Below are 17,935 nucleotides of genomic sequence, written 5' to 3'. Positions count from 1 at the left end.
AAAATTGAAATCAAAATTCATTTAAGATTAATAAAGTGAGAGAGTGCTGAAAAACACTCTCGACATAGTCGACATAGATTTTGAGAGGTCGATAAATTTTGTTCAGAGTCGTTAGAACGAATGCGCAGATGCAAACTCGCACATGCGTAAAACTGTTAATGACAGAGCATCTAGCGCTACCTGCAGTAATTAGAAATACGCACTATAACCTGAACGACAAGAAAATAAGCGTTACTTATTGACATTTACTAGCATTATTACAATAATTGTAATAATGCAGGTATAATAAAACGGTATGAACGGTTTTACTTGTTTCATTAGTAATAAATACCAAAAATGTATTTTACGAAATAACAGTGAACATTTTCTAACAAGATAAGGTGGACAAGCATTATTCCGATGACTAAAAAAAAATCATGAAACTCCGGAGAAATTTAAAGGTAAATTTAAATTTGTTGTTATTTTATAAATTACATTAAAACATTTTCTTTTTAATTGTGATTTTTGAAAATTATAAACTTATCTATGTACAAGAAATCCATTAATTATCTTAATCTTTCCCGCTACCTTTAACATGAAATTCTTGTTCAACAATCTCACAGTTTTAATTAACAGTAGTTGTTAAAAGAAAAAAATTAATAAATTCGCAAGTAAATGCTAAATAAACTGTATGTATACATATATATATATATGTATATACACATGTGTGTGTGTGTGTGTGTGAGAGAGAGAGAGAGTGAGAGAGGGATAAAATAACTACTTCTCGTAGGTCATAATGTTTAAATAACTACATCTGGTACTTAAGTATTAACACCACCGCAGCTACAGCTTTATTTAAAAACAAAGTAGTCAATCTGATTTCGGTGGAAAATGAAGTCTCTTTATTAATTTTAATAAACACCGTAATTTTTTGAGTATTTATTTAATAAATTCAATAATTATTGCAATTATTTATTATTTAAATAATCAAAACATTCCTGTTAATTAGTCAAGGTTAGCGAGCGAAGCGAGCGTAGGTTAAGTTTGGTTAAATTATATTTATAAAATAAATAAATATAAATAACCATTTATTAAAATTAATGAAGAGACTGTTTTGAATCTATGTTAAACTCTATATCGGCCCATTTTCCACCGAAATCCGATTGACTAATTTGTTTTTAAATAAAGCTGTAGCTGCGGTGGCGTTAATACGTAAGTACCTTACATCTAGTTTTTTATTGCATTAAGGAGAATATAAAATCCAAAATCCGAGTTATACCACACATATTATAGCAATGGTCTAAAAGCGATCTATCAAATTTTATATTATATATATATATATATATATGTATAAATGCAAATTAAATGCAGTTAGTCACAGGTGATAAAAGTTATGAAATAGATAAGTAATGACCCACCGGGTTGGTCTAGTGGTGAACACACCTCTGCAAATCAGCTGATTTCAAAGTCGATAGTTCCATCGTTCAAATCCTAGTAAAGCCAATTACTCTTAAACAGATTTGAATAGTAGATAATGAATACCAATGTTCTTTAGTGGTTGGGTTTCAATTAACGACACATCTCAGTAATGGTCGACCTGAGACTGTACAATACTTCACTTCATTTACACTCATATATATCATCCTCTGAAGTAGTGCCTGACGGTGATTCCCAGAGGCTAAACAGGAAAAAAAGTTGATAAGTAATAATGGTGAAAAGTATACAAGTATATGTAATATGAGTTATGAAATAGGTGATAAAAGTTATTACTGTGTAACATAAAAAAGGTAAATAACAAAAACACAGAGCTGCAATACAGTGCACAAAAATAAGACTATCACTTATAAAATATTTTTAATGCAGGAAGTATAGTCAACTGCGATTATTCTGTACTTAATGTCAATTGTTCAAACAACATGGCCATGTGCCAAGCAACATACTGGCAGTTAGGTAGTATCGCCAGCATAAGATAGATTGAAGTTAACTTTATATATATATATATATATATATATATATATATGCGCAATAATAATTTGTTTGAATTACAGATTAAGTTAGGTTGTATATTGTGAATTATATAACACAAACCAAACTAAATGTGTTAATGGTATGTAATATTATGTTTACTCGGTTGCCAGTTATTCAAAGATTTTATTGTTTATAATTATTAGTTAATTAAGAGAATTATCTCAACTGACAAACAGGTTAACAAACATTTAATTTTATATCATGTAAATTTATATCAATCCTGATTTAACTTGGCCCACGATATTAAAATAAACAGTTAAATAACATTTTTTTTTAATTTTTATGTTTAGATTAACAAAATTTATATTATTACTTTTATTAAGTTAATGTTGACACCATTGTATACAGCCTCTATATGTTATGCAGCACACAACTAATCTCAATTTTATCACTAAAACAGAAGTACTTTTAAGTTCTATTATAAATTTTAAATGGAATATGTATTTTGAGTTAAAATATACATTTACGTGTATGCGAATTAGAATGTATTTTAGAATGTATTTTAAAATGAAACTCATTTTTAAACATTTCATATAGATCCCAAAAAAGATGAATTGATCATTTAAAATTTTAAATTACTTATCACTGCTCCTGATTATTATCCTATATTCTTTATAATCAGAAAATAAAAAAGACATTAAAAAATGAAAATCTAAGTTTCTTTGCGGGGTGTGATTAGCTACTGCTATAAATTAGTGAATTTGTTCGATATTAATTTCAGTAAAAATCAGTTTCTTTTAATATTAATACAAATTAATTTTTGAAAAAAAAAATTGAAAAGCAGATTATGAAAATTTTAAAAAACAAAAAATGGATAACCTTCATTAGTTACAAAACCCAAAATGCTTAGTTAAAAATTAAGACATTTATTGTTGGTTAAAGTATGATACAATCAGGTTCATCCCTGGTTTATTCTCAATATTCTTTTAACAAATGTAAATTCTTTTTACAGCTCATTTATACTTGTTTCAGGATTAATTATTTTTTATAATTTCTTAAAAGAATGGAAATGTCTTTCAGCAAATCAAATCTACCAATTTACATCATAGTTTGCTTATGTGGAATACAACTTTCAGACAGCACAACAGGTAAATACAGTTTTAAGTAATTAGGATTAATTTATGATTATTCCAAATAAAGTAACACGTACAATTATTTATTTACGAGTATCTACTTTAGTAGTTATATCTAACATCGTAATACAGATATTCTCCTTACTTGTTGATAAGAAATGGATTTTGTAGTATAAAAAATACCAAACCTGAACAGAATCCACATTAAAGGCAGTTCCATTCTGTCAGTTAGAATTTTTCCTACAAAATTAGCATTTAAATTTTATGAAAAAATGAATGCGTGATAAACTGCTTAAGTAAACTGTATTATTAGCATATAAAATGTATAAATCTATAGTTAATACTTATATAATTCTCCTGGTGTTATTTATGATATAGTACTTTATGATACTAACTTTAGTTTTACTCACTTTTATTTTCAACCCATATTCCTTCATCCCTACTTCCAATGCTTTTAACATTCCTTGTAATGTTTTAGAGTCTTTAGCTACAATCAGCAGATTGTCAGCAAATCTGACATTATTTATATTTCTTCCACTTTTCCTTTTTGGTCATCCAATACTTCTTTAAAGATTTCCTTGATATAAATGATGAACAGTGTTGGTGAAACAGCTGGCTTGCCTCACTCTGCTTAATTCTAACCAATTTGCAAGATTCATTTACTTTCATATTTGCTTTTTGCTTCACATACAATTCTCTGATCAGTTTCCTATCATTCCAGTCAACTCTTCTTTCAGAATCTCAAATAACTTTTCTCACTGTGCTCTGCCAAATGTCTTTTCCATAACTATAAAACGAAAGCTCAATCCTCTTCCTCATTTGAAACATCTTCCTCCAATTATTGTGATCAGTCCTATAACTTTTCTTTTTCTGAATCCAAACAGTTCTTCCCCAGCATTCTCCTTCAGTCTTGTAACCTTCTATTCATAACTCTCATCTTTATTTTTGCATATGATATTAAGCTGATAGTTCTATGTTCATTACAATTTTTTGGTTTCAGCCTTTTTAGGTATCAGTATCATTATTGCTTTAACAAAATCTTTGACCATACTCCAGTATCATAAATTGTATTGCACATTGAAAGTATTTCATCTACTCCTTCATCTTCTAAACATTTAAAGACTTCTACTGAAAGTTGATCTACTCCCATTGCTTCCGCATTTCCTCTACTGGTTCATTTTAACTTTTCCTTGAGCAACAATTACTTTTGTCAGTATTTCACCCATTTTTCTTCTCCCTCTAACTCCTCTGTATTCCATTTCTTCACCTTCATTGAAGTTTGAATTCTTTTTAATCTTATTTTCATTTCCATCATCAACGGAATGTGATCACTTCGTATGTCTGCTTCTGAAAGCCCATTTGCCTTCTTAACAGCATTCCTGTATCAATTTTCAATCAAAATATGATCATCTGAAAGTGAGATCCATCTGCTGGTCTTATTCAAGTTATCTTCTTCATTTATGATTCTTAAAAAAAAAGTATTTGTAATGAACACAAATGTTCTCTTGGTAAATTTCAACCCACCTGCCTCCTCTTTCTTTTCGTGTTCCCAATCCAAACTTGCCCACTATCTCTCATAGTTGTTCTTCTTATAATTGTTACAATTTTTATGTTAATTTTTTAATCTTTCTGTTAAACGAGAAAGGGCCCTTTTTACTCCTCTCAGATCTTGTTATATTTAATTAAATTTTACAATTTTTCTGTTTGTGTTATCTAGTTTTAGTTGTCTTTTTTGTTATATGTTTAGTCTGGGTGACAACATGAAAGCATATTTCCCTCCCAAAAAAAAAAAAAATTATTTTACAGCATTTCTGTTCATTTAATATCATCATCTAATAACTCTTCAATGTTATTGTACAGCTTTTCAATATCTTCATCCTTATACTCCAACATTGGCAAGTTCACCTGAACTATTACTAAATCTTTTGCAACATTCCAAACCTTAAAGCCATTACTCTATCATCCAGATAAATTACTTTTTGTACTCTTGTTGCTACACTACTTTTTAACACTATTATTTTACATTATTTTTTTATATTTTTTTAACAACTATTCCTACTCAGTTTTTCTTTTAATTCCTGTGTAATATAATGTAACTTCACCACTTCTTAACTCTCCTCTTCCACCCCCATCTAACCTTGCTTATCCCTACTTCATCCATTTTATCTATTTTTATCTCTCTCTTAAAGTTTTCCAACTTACCTGACGACAATAATATTCTCACATATGTACCCATTCTCACTGCTTTGTCTCTTCTATGATGCTCCTTCTTGCTACTTCCCCCAGAGATCCAAGTGGGAAGTCACTTTATCTCTAAAATATTTAACAAAAGAAGACATCATGATGGTGCCTGACTAGAAAAAAGTAATACTATAATATTCCATTGCCTTCTGTATCCTAATGCCATTAATACCATTGACTTTCTGTAGAAATCTCTTCTGCCTTTGGAGGCAATCTCTCACCTCCGAGACAATATAGTGCACTAAACCATTACTGCTCATCCTCCCTCGTTGGAACTTGTAGAAATATAGCTCTGTATCCTGGAAGCTGTTTTGTCCCTTTATTTGATAGTCACTTGTATATGCCAACCAACTTTAATAAACACAATTGATTTTTGCCCCCTCTCTGCTGTGGGGAGGTGAATTTCAGCATTTTACCTTCATGAAATCTAGGACATAATTGGCATTTCTTAGATTAATACTTTTACAGAGGATCATTAAGATAAAAAATAAAAACATAAATTATAAGATAAAAAGTAGGTGTGATTAAACTCTATGTTAATTACTTAAATTTAAATGTATGAAATAATATTAAGATAAATATAAAAAATGGTGTGTAGTAATAGTTAATTAAACATTCAAGATTTCTATCAAATAGTTAATAGTTTAGCCAATTTAACAGATAAATAACACAGTAAAACACAAAAAAGTATAATATAATGATAGTTTAGCCAATTTAACAGATAAATAACACAGTAAAACACAAAAAAGTATAATATAATGATAAGAAATAATATAATTTAAAACAGTTTTAACCAATAGTCAATAAATTTTCATAAGATATGTTCAATACTAATGGTATTTCATTGATAATTTAATAAATAAATTGGATTGGCTACCATTGTGTTGATATCTATAGTAGCGTGTTACCATCTCTTTCTTTAAGTGAAAAAGTTTTAGGTTCTAATCATATTCAAGCCATCAGCCATATTTTTGCATTTTTCGCTTTATATAAAATCCATCTCATAAGCAACTCTAACTTGGTATTAGACTGCAGTTACTAAAGACAAATAAATAAATAAACATTGAAACAATAAGTTAATAAAATCACTGTATTAGTCCTCTGAAGTACATGAAAGTTACAATAGCATTTCTCACTAAAATACAGATACAAAATTATGCGATAATTAGTTGAAAATTGTTAAATTAAAGATAAATTAATAACATTAATCAATATGATTAAATAATATGATTTATAGTGTTAAGATAACAGTTTATTAATATAGATGATTTCTATCAAAAGAAGATATTTACTGATGTTGAGGACATGTTCAGAAACACACTATCTGGCTTACTGAAGGGTCAATGATTATTGACGTATTTAAAGATAATTTAGTAAATTTTTATTTAGTAATAGAATTTATACATTAATTTTATGTAATTATGTCACACAAATTGTAATAATAGAATAAATTCAGTATGTAGTTCTTGCCTGAAGGAACTACAGTATTTTATGAAGTAAATGATCAAAAAAAAAAAGAAAGCCAACGCAGTTGTAGAACTTTATGATCAAGCGAGTTTTTTCTGATGCACAGCTTACACATTCACATACACACAGTTTAATTTATAATTTTATTTAAATATAAATACTTTCTGTTTATTTAATTCAATGATTCTAACTAAAGCACACGCGCACTTAACCTGTTTCATTCGCGCAAGTGTAGTAGTACTAGCAGCAATTGTAAATACTTTTTACATGTCAAATGTTATTCATTTATTTAATTATATCGCTTACATGTGACATCATAACATAGCAGATGACTACAGCAGCTGTACATCAGTGCAACAGTAGCACTCCTTGTGGTGAGAGAGGGTTCTAATGATGCAGTATACCCACTTAGTCAATAGTTTATTTAAAGTATATTTTGGAATGGGGTGCAATTTTGCAAAAACTTTTTTTTTTAATTATTTTTTAATTGATAACAAATGTGTCTAAGAAAAATAAGACCTTAAATAGGAGAAATCACGAGATACTGAGGGTGACCTTGCTCTACATCCTCACTCCCTTGACCTTTTAAGTTGAAAATTTAATGATATCAATGTCCCATATAAAGAAGTAATCTTACAAAGTTTGACCAAAATCGATTGCATAGTTCTGGAGATATAAAGTGATTTATAGGACGACACTGAATATATTCATATACATATGATCATCTGAAAAATTTTCATCTGGTTTTTGGATTCCTTAGGTGTCAAAACTAGAACAACATTTGATGAAAACTACATATGCCCAAATTGGACCGATTACAATGCTAACAAAAATAATTTTTGTTAACCACCTGCATATAGTTATAATCACTGATCGAAACTTGCCCTGCCATGACAATGGAATAAATTTAATTTTATCTAATTATTGTTTTATAGTTTTCAAGTAAGCTACATATTTCCATTTATAGATACATTAGCTGCCTTCAAAAATCAGGTAACTTTTGTTGAGTAATTAAAAAGGGTTCCTTGCTATATTAATATGTTTATTGAGTAGAAAATATTATAGTAATGTATTTGTATTTAATCATTTTTATTTCAGGTGATATGATATTCTCAATTTCTTATAAACATCAGACAGTTGGAGCACAGGATAGAGGTAATAGCCTTTGGTGTTATCGATGTCTCACAATGGATGAAAACAGTGAATGCAGTAACTTTACTGGCAATAACTCAACACTTGCACATAAATGCTTAGGAGATAGAAGAACGTGCATTGTAAGTCAAGTTTTCATTCTTTAAATAAAAAGCCTATGTATAACTTTATTTTTAAGACCGGATAATGGAACCCTGAGGATCAAGGCAGTAGTTTTAAAAAGATACAACTGCCTCAGCAGAGAAGACAAAAATAAATACTTTAAAATTTTAAGACCCCGCTTCTCTATAAAATAGACACCTTATTGTATAATGCATGGGTCCCTGTCTCTTAATTATTAGTTGTCCAAATATATGAGGTCTGTAAATAAAGTAATGAGACTGGTTCAGAAAAACTTTTTATTTACAATCCAATTATACATGGACTTTATCACCTTTGAAATAGTTCCCTTTGGAAGCCATACAATGCTTCAAATGGTTTTCCCACTCTTCATAGCAGTGTTGGAACTCAGAAACCGGAATATCCTTCAGATGGTCGGTTACATTTTTTTTTATGTATTCTACTGTTCCAAAAGGTGTCCTGTGAGGTGTTTTTTTAAAGTTGGGAACAGGAAAAAGTTGCAGGGACTGAAGTCAGTTGAATAAGGTTGAAGAACTACAGAAATGTTTTTCTTTGTCAAAAACTCATTAATTGAGAGTACAGTGTGACAAAGTGCATTGTCATGATGCAGCATCCAGTTGTCTTAGATGGCTGGTCTCACACGGGCAACTCTTTTCCATAGTCTTTCAAGAATTTCTTGGCAAACATATTGATTTACAGTCTGTCCTATACACAAAACCTCCAAAAGTCTCTGATTTGCTTAACATTGTCGTTACTTTTTGATGTTAATAATCTTCCAGAGTGTGGATTGTCACAATTGATTCCCCTCCATCTGAAAATGCTTAAAACCACTTAAAAACTTGGGCTTGTGACAGAGCATCATTTCCCTATGCCTTTTCAATTTTGAAAAAGTTTCAGTAGCATTTTCACAGAGTTTAACACAAAACTTGATTGCACAACATTGCTCATAATTAGTATCCCTCATTTTTGTAACACACGCCAAAAATCCATTTCATGAAAAGTTTGTTTACATCTTACGTGGCAACAATAGACTAAAAATATCAATACCTAATATAAATCAGCTTTCATATAACTATATGTTTACTAGTAACTTTATAATGTTGTCATTTTGGCTGCCAAAAAAAACTAGTCTCGTTACTTTATTTACAGATCTCGTGTTTAGAAATTGCATTTTTGGATTTTTTAAAAATATTTTTCAGTTTGATTGTTCAAAGGGGACCAAAACTGGAACCCTGGAGTTTACGATGTAGTTTATTAGAGTTTAGACTTGAGACAATTTGTAACCATAACCATTCAGAGAATAGAGGATGATTGTAATTTTAAGTCCAGGATGACTATTCTGCTTTTATTGCCTCATATCTCAAATAGACATGTTGATCAGTGCTATCTTCAAGTGTGCCAATCCGAATACTGGCATCCATGATTAATAGTAAATGACTCCATGTTGAATCAGACACTGGTTGCTGTTTTTCATGTGGTAAAAAGTGCATTACATTAAAGTTACCTATGTCCAGAACCTATGGTAAGCACAAGACACATGGTCTTTGTCTGCTCTTGACAAAGACCAATGAAGGTTGGGTTACTCCACATTTTCTTTGATTAGGTTAGGCATGCAGGTATTTACTAGATTTTGATTTTCAATTAGAATTAGAGTAGGAAAACAGTGCTTAATTTTGTTTGAGGATTTACAACATGTAAGTAGCAACAGCCTTTAAAGATTGCTATAAGTTGAAGAGATCTTTAAAATAACAAGATCTTGTTTCAGAATCTCGTTAGATGCCCTCCTACTTTAACTCTAACATTTAATTGCATTTTGCAGATATGTTGAGAGAAACTAAACCTCCTGCTATTAATTATTTTATTAACAATTATTATGTTTGTTTTTTCTGTTTTATGCTCCTTTCCGAAAAAACTCATTTTTGTTACCTAAATCATTAATTTCATAAGAACACGTAGAGAGCTTTACTTGTAAACAAATGTTCTCAGTAAGTCATGGAAAGCATTTCTAAATCATTCATTTTAACGGGTAATTTTGCAGAAGTATGAAATAAAAAACCAGCACAGCAAGAAAAAAGGCCAAACAGATCATTTTCTTGATTCTACTGAATTTCATGATAGTTTCACTAGTTTACTTCTTTGTATATTTAAAGTAGTAGTCATTTTTAATAGCTACTCATTTAACAAAATTTTGTTTTTTGTTTGTTTCAAGAATGTTAATAGCTTTTGAGAATCTTATAGCATTTTTGTTATGATTTCAAATATCTAAATATGTTTCTCAGGTATAGTCAGGTATAGTTTTTTGGAATTACCATTTTTTATTGTAAGAAAAATCATTGTGACAGTAGTATAACAATATTATACATGCCTAAAATTTGCTTCTTTTGAATTTTCTGTTGTATTTTGCTGTTGGTACATCAGTCTTGAGATTCCAGCAGCAGTTAGCCAGCATTCTTGGGTTCCATTTTCCCTGCTAGCATGTTTTCACATGGATATTTCCTAGTGAAAGTGTTTTCTATGTTTGTCACTCTCAATGTTTCTCTTATTGGCTACTCATTCTTAATGTAATGATTCTTCCTATCCCTGCTGTCCCACTCTCACAAGAAACAACAAAAGTAGTATACCCAACTTGTAAATCAAGTAATAATGCTACCACTTTCAGGTCTCCACAAATATGCCATAAATGTTTTTCATACTGAATCATGTTTAACACAAGTTTCATATTTTCATATGACTCCTTTAAGTGAGCTGCATAAGCTAAAGGGATATTATTACCAACATGAAGGATTGTTTTCAAACTAGGCTTAGACAAAGGAATCTATAATAAGAAACCATTCATCGAGATAATGCATATGACCCAAACCTTCTACTAAAAATTCCATATCAATGCAGTAAACTAGGTCCTCATAATGGAAGAAAAAACATTCAAATTCACACTGCATATGATGGAAAGACATGCAGTCTTTCCATGATATGACTAATGGATGATATAATTACATTTAGAAAAAAATATGACATGAATTATATGGTATCATTTGTAATCATTTTAATTACTGTAAAATCAATAATAATAATAATAATACTTATTTTTCATGGCTATTTATCAACTCAAATAAATTATAGCTTATTTAGCAACTAAACTGCTGCAACAGATAAATAATATATTATACTTGCATTATTAATGTACATGTACTTAATAGGAAACGTAATTACAAAAAATCTGAGACCAATAGAAAGATTCTGACTTCATATTAAGAATCAGAGCCCAAATATACAAAAGATTTAGCAAATATTGCCCATGTCACAAAATCATTATTAATCAGTGTTACTGAAAAATAGTCTATAGACTTGTCAAAAGAAAGGGGGAAAAAACTTTAATACAAATAGCTGACATTCATGTAACTGTGTTTAAATATTATATATATGTTATAATTATATATAAAATTCATACAACAGTACAAATACATATTGCCAGCTGTCAGCGGCTAATAATCATTGTATCTGAATTATTATAATAAAGATAAAGGAAAAATATTCACTGGGAAAAAATAAAATATGTAGTCAAATACCAGTTATAAGAATGTTTAATATTAAACAGATTATATAACTTAATCTATAGTCTCTGTCACTAAATTTCCTTAAACATGTTTAGGTATTTTATTTTTAAGCATCACTACCATAGTAAATTTTGTCTTTATAATTTTATGCCCCTAAGTAACAAATGCATTTCATACCCTAAATGATAAAATTTAACATTTTTTTAATTTTATTATGACTTTAGCCATCCTTTTGTATGTATTGAAAAGAAGAAGCATAGATAAATTATATACATGTTAAATATATATGTATGTTATATACATGTTAAATGTTGGATTGTATATTTGTATTGGTGATATAAACTTAGGTTATTAACTTATGCATTACAGCAGAGGTCGGCACCTTTTGTCACTACGAGCTTTTTGTCAGTAAGAGCGCAAAATAAATTAAAAAGTAATTGGCGGTGCCATGCTATTATTACATAATAAACAGATACATTTTCCTTTAAAGTCAATAAAACAGAATTGTTCTTCCCAGTCAACATGAAAACAATAAATTCTTTTTCTTTTACAATTATTCATGATGGGTTATTTATAAAATCCATTTAACCAGTACAATACATATTTGATAGAGAAAAGCACAACTATCTTACAAGATATGGTTACTAATGATACATAAGTAATAAAATATAGTCAATAATAATAACACTCAGAGTAAGTAGCACTCAGAATACAGTAACATACTACCAAATTTATCAGAAGCGAGAATATTCCTATGTGCTAAGTAACAATTGTGTCAGTGTATGACCTTGATTGCTATTTGCTGACACTGAGCTTGCGCAAATATATATGCATGACACTGATATGGTTATTGGGCATAGTACGTGTGTAATATAGTATAGTAGGTGTGTAGTGTGGGCATAGTATAAAAATCTCATCAAGGGCACCATGGCACCCGCAGATGCCATGTTGCTGATGCCTGTATTATAGAATAAAAATACCAAGAAGCAGTAACAGAAAAAATATTAACCATAAATGTCTTTAACTGAGTCTAAATAAAATTTTTGCTAATTCCATAAAATTAAATATAAATAACTTAAAATTTAATATTATATTATAATGGTAATATTATAATATTACAATTATACTATTAATAATGGTAATATTATATTATTGCTGGTAATATAATATATCATATTATATTACCAGAAAAAAATTAAATATAAGCATTTTATGAATGCAAGGAAGCGTTGATTCCATTTTTAAAAAAAATCATAAATCTATTATTACACAAGATAAAATTTTTTATCTTTAAGAGATAACTCTTAACTTACATACTCTGATTTAAACCAGTCCAAGCTAAATGTTCACATGATAGACATAATCATTATTTAGCAAAAAATCTGAGTTTTTACTGTAATAATTCTTTCAAAACGTTATTAAAATAATCCAATAGAACTACTTCAAGATTGAATGCAAGATTATTAGACACAAACACATTCTCTGTGTGTAACAAAGAAAGGTTCTAAATTAACCAAAAGTATGTTTTTTTAAGGTTCTAAATTAACCAGAAGTAAGTGTTTTTGTTTTTCTTGAATTGACTTCTTTCAAGAAAGTTTATTTTTTTGTGAAGTGATGATTATATAGCAAGATTACTAAAAAAACTTCTCGTAGTGGGCATGTTTAAATACTGAAAAATAAAACTGCTTGAAACCTGTAAAAGTTAGTTTTTGGATTAAAATCCAAAATTTTCAAATTAAATTCCTTTAAATATAAACAACTTATTTACAATTTTTATAAAATTTCAGTATGCTTATTTTTATATAGAATACCATATCTTAAATAGTTAAAGATAATTTTTTATATATTCAAATATTTTATTATGACCATTTATTTATTATTACTATAATGCTTCTTTATTATCAGTTATATATTACTATCCTGCAGGGACATTTAATTAAAAATGACCTTTACTGTTTCATTATACCATACTAAAAAAAAAAACCACACGTAATTTTATTGCTTTAGCATTGTCATTTTGATCAATGCGTAATGCACCCAAACAAAGTTTTAAATAGTTTTGAAATTAAAGTTTTATTTTTGGAGGAAGTAATTGACGAATTCTAGTACAAACAAGAATTTAATTAGCTTACACATTAAAATACAAGTCAATCCAAACCAAATATAGAACTTTTGTTTTTGTATGTATTTATTATGTGCTTTACTGTAGCTATATGTAGTTTAGTGTGAATAATAAAAGCTATATTTTATTTTAATACTACACTCTCAATAAATAAATAAAATAAACACATCCTAAAATTTACATTATGTTTTATTAAATTGGTCTGAAATACAAGGGGTATAAAATACTGACATAATCATTTTCAAAATTTTTATGAAACTCCATTGGAAAATCCAAGCAAAAAATAACAGTCTTAAAAGATGATTTCATCTTTTTATATTCACATTTATATGAATAAAGTAGCCATTCCAGTTCTAATAACAATAACATTAACCAATTACACAATTTCATCACATTTAAGCAGCCTCACTTAATCAGATGGCAACATTTAGAATTCAACAGCTACTCTCCATCTAATCAGTTTGTTAATTATATCTTAATATGGTTTGTAGCTAATAAATTCTTTCTCTTGTCTACTGTTATTAAATTACTAAAAAGTGTTAATGTGCATCAATAGGTAATAGTAATATACAATGATAATCGTCTTTTAGCCACATATAGTAAGTATTAGATATACAATAACTGAAGCAAGTACAATAAAAAAATTCAGTCCATGAAGACAGGATTAATAATTTTTTTCTTATTAAAAATCAATTCAAACAATTTATTTAAAATGTTTTTATAAAATTTAACAATTTAATTAATGTTAATAAATTTTAATAGAAAGCATTTGTCAAAATCTCAAAAATATTTTATGCTCTTACCTACTACTGACAGTTATATTAAACAAATACCTTTTTTTTATATTTTCAGTTAAGTGCTATCGTTTTAAAAAATATTTTTAAACATTTGTGATTTACAAATATTTTTGTGATATCAATAAGTCACATAGAATTATGGACTGATTGAAATCACAAAGGAATGAAATCCAACAAGATTGAAATCTTGATGGAAATATGAAAGATATTTGACTGACAGGGTAAACAGATAAGGTAAACAAACTGATATATAACTAAAATAAATTAAAATAAAGCCTAAAATTATTAATAAAAACTTACAGAAATTTTACAAATATGTTTACATTGAAAATAAGGTAAAAAAAGAAGAAAACAAGGTATGGAAATAAAGGACTAAACATGATTATGCATTATTTAATTAAATAAGATAATGGTTGACCAACCAGCTTTCAGACTGTTTTAATTTGTTTAAATATATTTTTTCATGTTGTAGAAATAGCAGACATTTAAGGTTGTCTTATGATTAAGTTCTTGCCAGGTCTTACAGCAATAAGAAATTTTGCCCTTCAACAAAAATATTTAAATGCAGTAGGGAAGCAGCTCTTTAATAAACAATAACTACATTTCAACTATTCAGAGCCCCCGAATTGCATTTAAATATTTTTCTTGAAGGACAAGCTTTTCCTATCAATGTAAGACCTGGTGAGAACTTAATCATTAGACAACCTTAAATTCCTGCTATTTCTACAACATGAAAAATATATTTAAACAAATTAAAACTGTCTGAAAGTTGATTGGTCATCCACTATTATATTTAATTAAATAATGCATAACAATGTTTAGTCCTTTATTTCCATACCTTGCTTTCTTTTTTTTAATTCAACTTTTTTTTTCAGCAATAATGTTTTTTAATTTTTATAATTGTTTTTATTATTTAATACTTTTTAGTGATCATTGAGAAAAATTCACAATTGAAAAACTTACTGAGTATAACATATTTAATGTACTGAGCCAAATGAGGAAACTATAAGCATTTCAGTTTATTTAATTGGCATATGTCAATCTAAACTTACAGATTTCTCAAGTGATTGAGTTCCTCAAGAGACGTTTAATCGTGTGGATCATACAGAAATTTTTTGGGATCCTAATAACTGATGGGTAAACTTTCCAATTGTCTCACGTAACTCAGTGCTACACAGACCTGGCCCTTGACAAAAATGTGAGTGTTCAGATCTATGACAGCTATATCTAGGGTAGTCCCTTGTAGTTTATGCACTGTCATAGCCCACCACAATATTAAGCATACACCATTTCACTTTGCCCTGTCCCCATAAAGCATCAAATTCGACAATAGAGGTTCGATCCTCATTCTGATGCAGACATCATTACCTCTAATCATACTGTCATGAAACTTGCAAAGACTGCTTGTGAGAGCTCATCAGACTCAAGGTGGTCTTGGCGTGGAACAGGCCACTCAATTTTTCTGAGTGTATCAGATAATTTTTTTCTGGTTTGGTTCCATCGTGATTTTGAATTATACTATACCATTTGTATTTTAAAAATCAGAAGATTGGTTGCAAAAATATAACAACATTTCTGAATAACTGTGATCTGTTAGATTGAGTATAACTGATACATGCAAAAGTTAGCCTTCAACCTACTAACAAATACCCCGTTGGAATTTGGAAAATCGGATGATTGTTTGCAGAGATATTACAAGAGCACCCCATTGCACCTCCCAAAGCAGCGCTCCAGGAGCACCTCGTTTGTTACTAGCTCATGGTGATGATTGGTCTAGCCTCATACAAGGTACTCGCATCATTTCAACACTCTAGCCTCACACACAGTCCCCGCAGTAAGCCCATTATTATTAAACAGAATTTCTTAAATTTACTTAATATTATTTTATTTTATTTAACATAAATTTAATTATATTATTTTTGTAATAGTACTCATTCGATTGATTTGAATCATTCAATTCAAACCCACCTAATACAAGAGTAGTGGTTCACAGTTCTACACACACACGCACGCGCGCGCGCACACACACACACACACACACACACATATATATATATATATATATAAAACCTATGACACTCCTTGTAATGTAAAGATTCCAAAATGGGGTCATACATCTAAACTGGTTCAATCATTGAGCTGCTACAGTGGAACAAACATATATACATACGTACAACCTAAATACATTACACTCCTTTTTGGGCAGTAATGTAAATAGACTACTTGTGATGGTATATAATTAATATTTTTAATCATTATTTTGTTTCAGGTAAAGCGATACTCTTACACAACTAGTACAGAAAATTCAACATCAGTACAAAGAATGTGGTCTATAGAAAGGAACTGTACCAACAGATGTGAACCGGGCTGTATTACAATAGGTGAAAGAACAAAACTTTATGCTTGTACATCGTGCTGTGATACATCATTTTGTAATACTGATCGAGGCGCATCTGTTGAGGCAAAAAGCAAACTAAAAATAATATTATTAGGACCAAGTTTATTTTTATCATTATTTCTAACAAAATAGTTAATGTAAGCTGCTCTTGTACAATGAGCAGCTTTAAAAAGTAGATATTTAATTTTCCAGAAATAAAATTTCCCTGAAGAATAGATGATAAAGTCCTATTATTTCAGAACCAAATATTAAATTATGTAACAGTTAAGGTTATTATTTTTCAATAGTAATCATTATGAAATCATGCATTTAACTATTCCAACAACAAATCATGTTTTTAAGTCATAAATAGTTTATTTTAATGAATCTTTCAGTGCATTTTATAAATTAATTAAGCTAAAATATTTTTTTAAAGTAGTTTTATAAGACCTGTAGTAAAACTTTATGTACTATTAAAAATGTATAATGTCTTATATTATCTGCTAATGAAAATTTTGTTCACTTATTTCAAAATAATATCTACATAATATTTATCAAATGTTCAGAAATTCATTTATTTATCATTGAGGTAACAATTTTATTTATAATTAACAGTGATGCAGTCATAATAATAGCCAACCCCTCAAAAATATCTAGGTAATTTTTTTTAAAAAAAACACTCAAAATTAGGCGATTGTAAATAAATTTTATCATTTATTTTGATGCTATTTATTTTGTTTGTAAATCTATTACTGGCATAAACATGTAAATTCAGACAGTCAAAATTAACAAGTCTTTAAGCACAAGTCTTTAATTAAGCTGTCACAGTTAACAAAATAATCATGACAGCTTTCATGAATTTTTTAATTTATAATTTATATTTGTTGTCTTTAATACCAAACTTACTGGTGGCAAACATTTTTACAGCCACCATACTTCATCTTTGGTGCTTGGTGGTCTATAATTAATCAATAATTTAATAATAATGTAACTAATGATAATAGTTCATTTTAAATGTTGTAATA

General features: G+C 28.7%; 1 protein-coding gene across 1 annotated transcript; it reads left to right on the top strand.

Annotated features, from left to right (window-relative positions):
* Positions 1-225: 225 nt before the first annotated feature.
* Positions 226-17,157, top strand: LOC142320983 (uncharacterized). Its single transcript, XM_075358982.1, has 4 exons — positions 226-440; positions 2,980-3,095; positions 7,887-8,062; positions 16,803-17,157. Exons 2-4 carry the CDS (start codon positions 3,011-3,013, stop codon positions 17,061-17,063), a joined length of 522 nt encoding a protein of 173 aa, XP_075215097.1. The 5' UTR covers positions 226-440; positions 2,980-3,010; the 3' UTR covers positions 17,064-17,157.
* The last annotated feature ends 778 nt before the right edge of the window (positions 17,158-17,935 follow it).

The sequence above is a fragment of the Lycorma delicatula genome, chromosome 3 (genome assembly GCF_047948215.1).
Source record: "Lycorma delicatula isolate Av1 chromosome 3, ASM4794821v1, whole genome shotgun sequence".
Lineage (NCBI taxonomy): Eukaryota > Metazoa > Arthropoda > Insecta > Hemiptera > Fulgoridae > Lycorma > Lycorma delicatula.
This window is presented reverse-complemented; position numbering and strand designations above follow the sequence as displayed.

What these genes read in the sequence shown, in the direction of transcription:
- LOC142320983 (XM_075358982.1), top strand. Translation starts at nt 3,011, where the DNA reads ATGGAAATGTCTTTCAGCAAATCAAATCTACCAATTTACATCATAGTT. An exon ending in ACTTTCAGACAGCACAACAG is followed by an intron (nt 3,096 to 7,886) that starts GTAAATACAGTT and finishes TTTTTATTTCAG; the next exon opens with GTGATATGATATTCTCAATT. An exon ending in GAGATAGAAGAACGTGCATT is followed by an intron (nt 8,063 to 16,802) that starts GTAAGTCAAGTT and finishes ATTTTGTTTCAG; the next exon opens with GTAAAGCGATACTCTTACAC.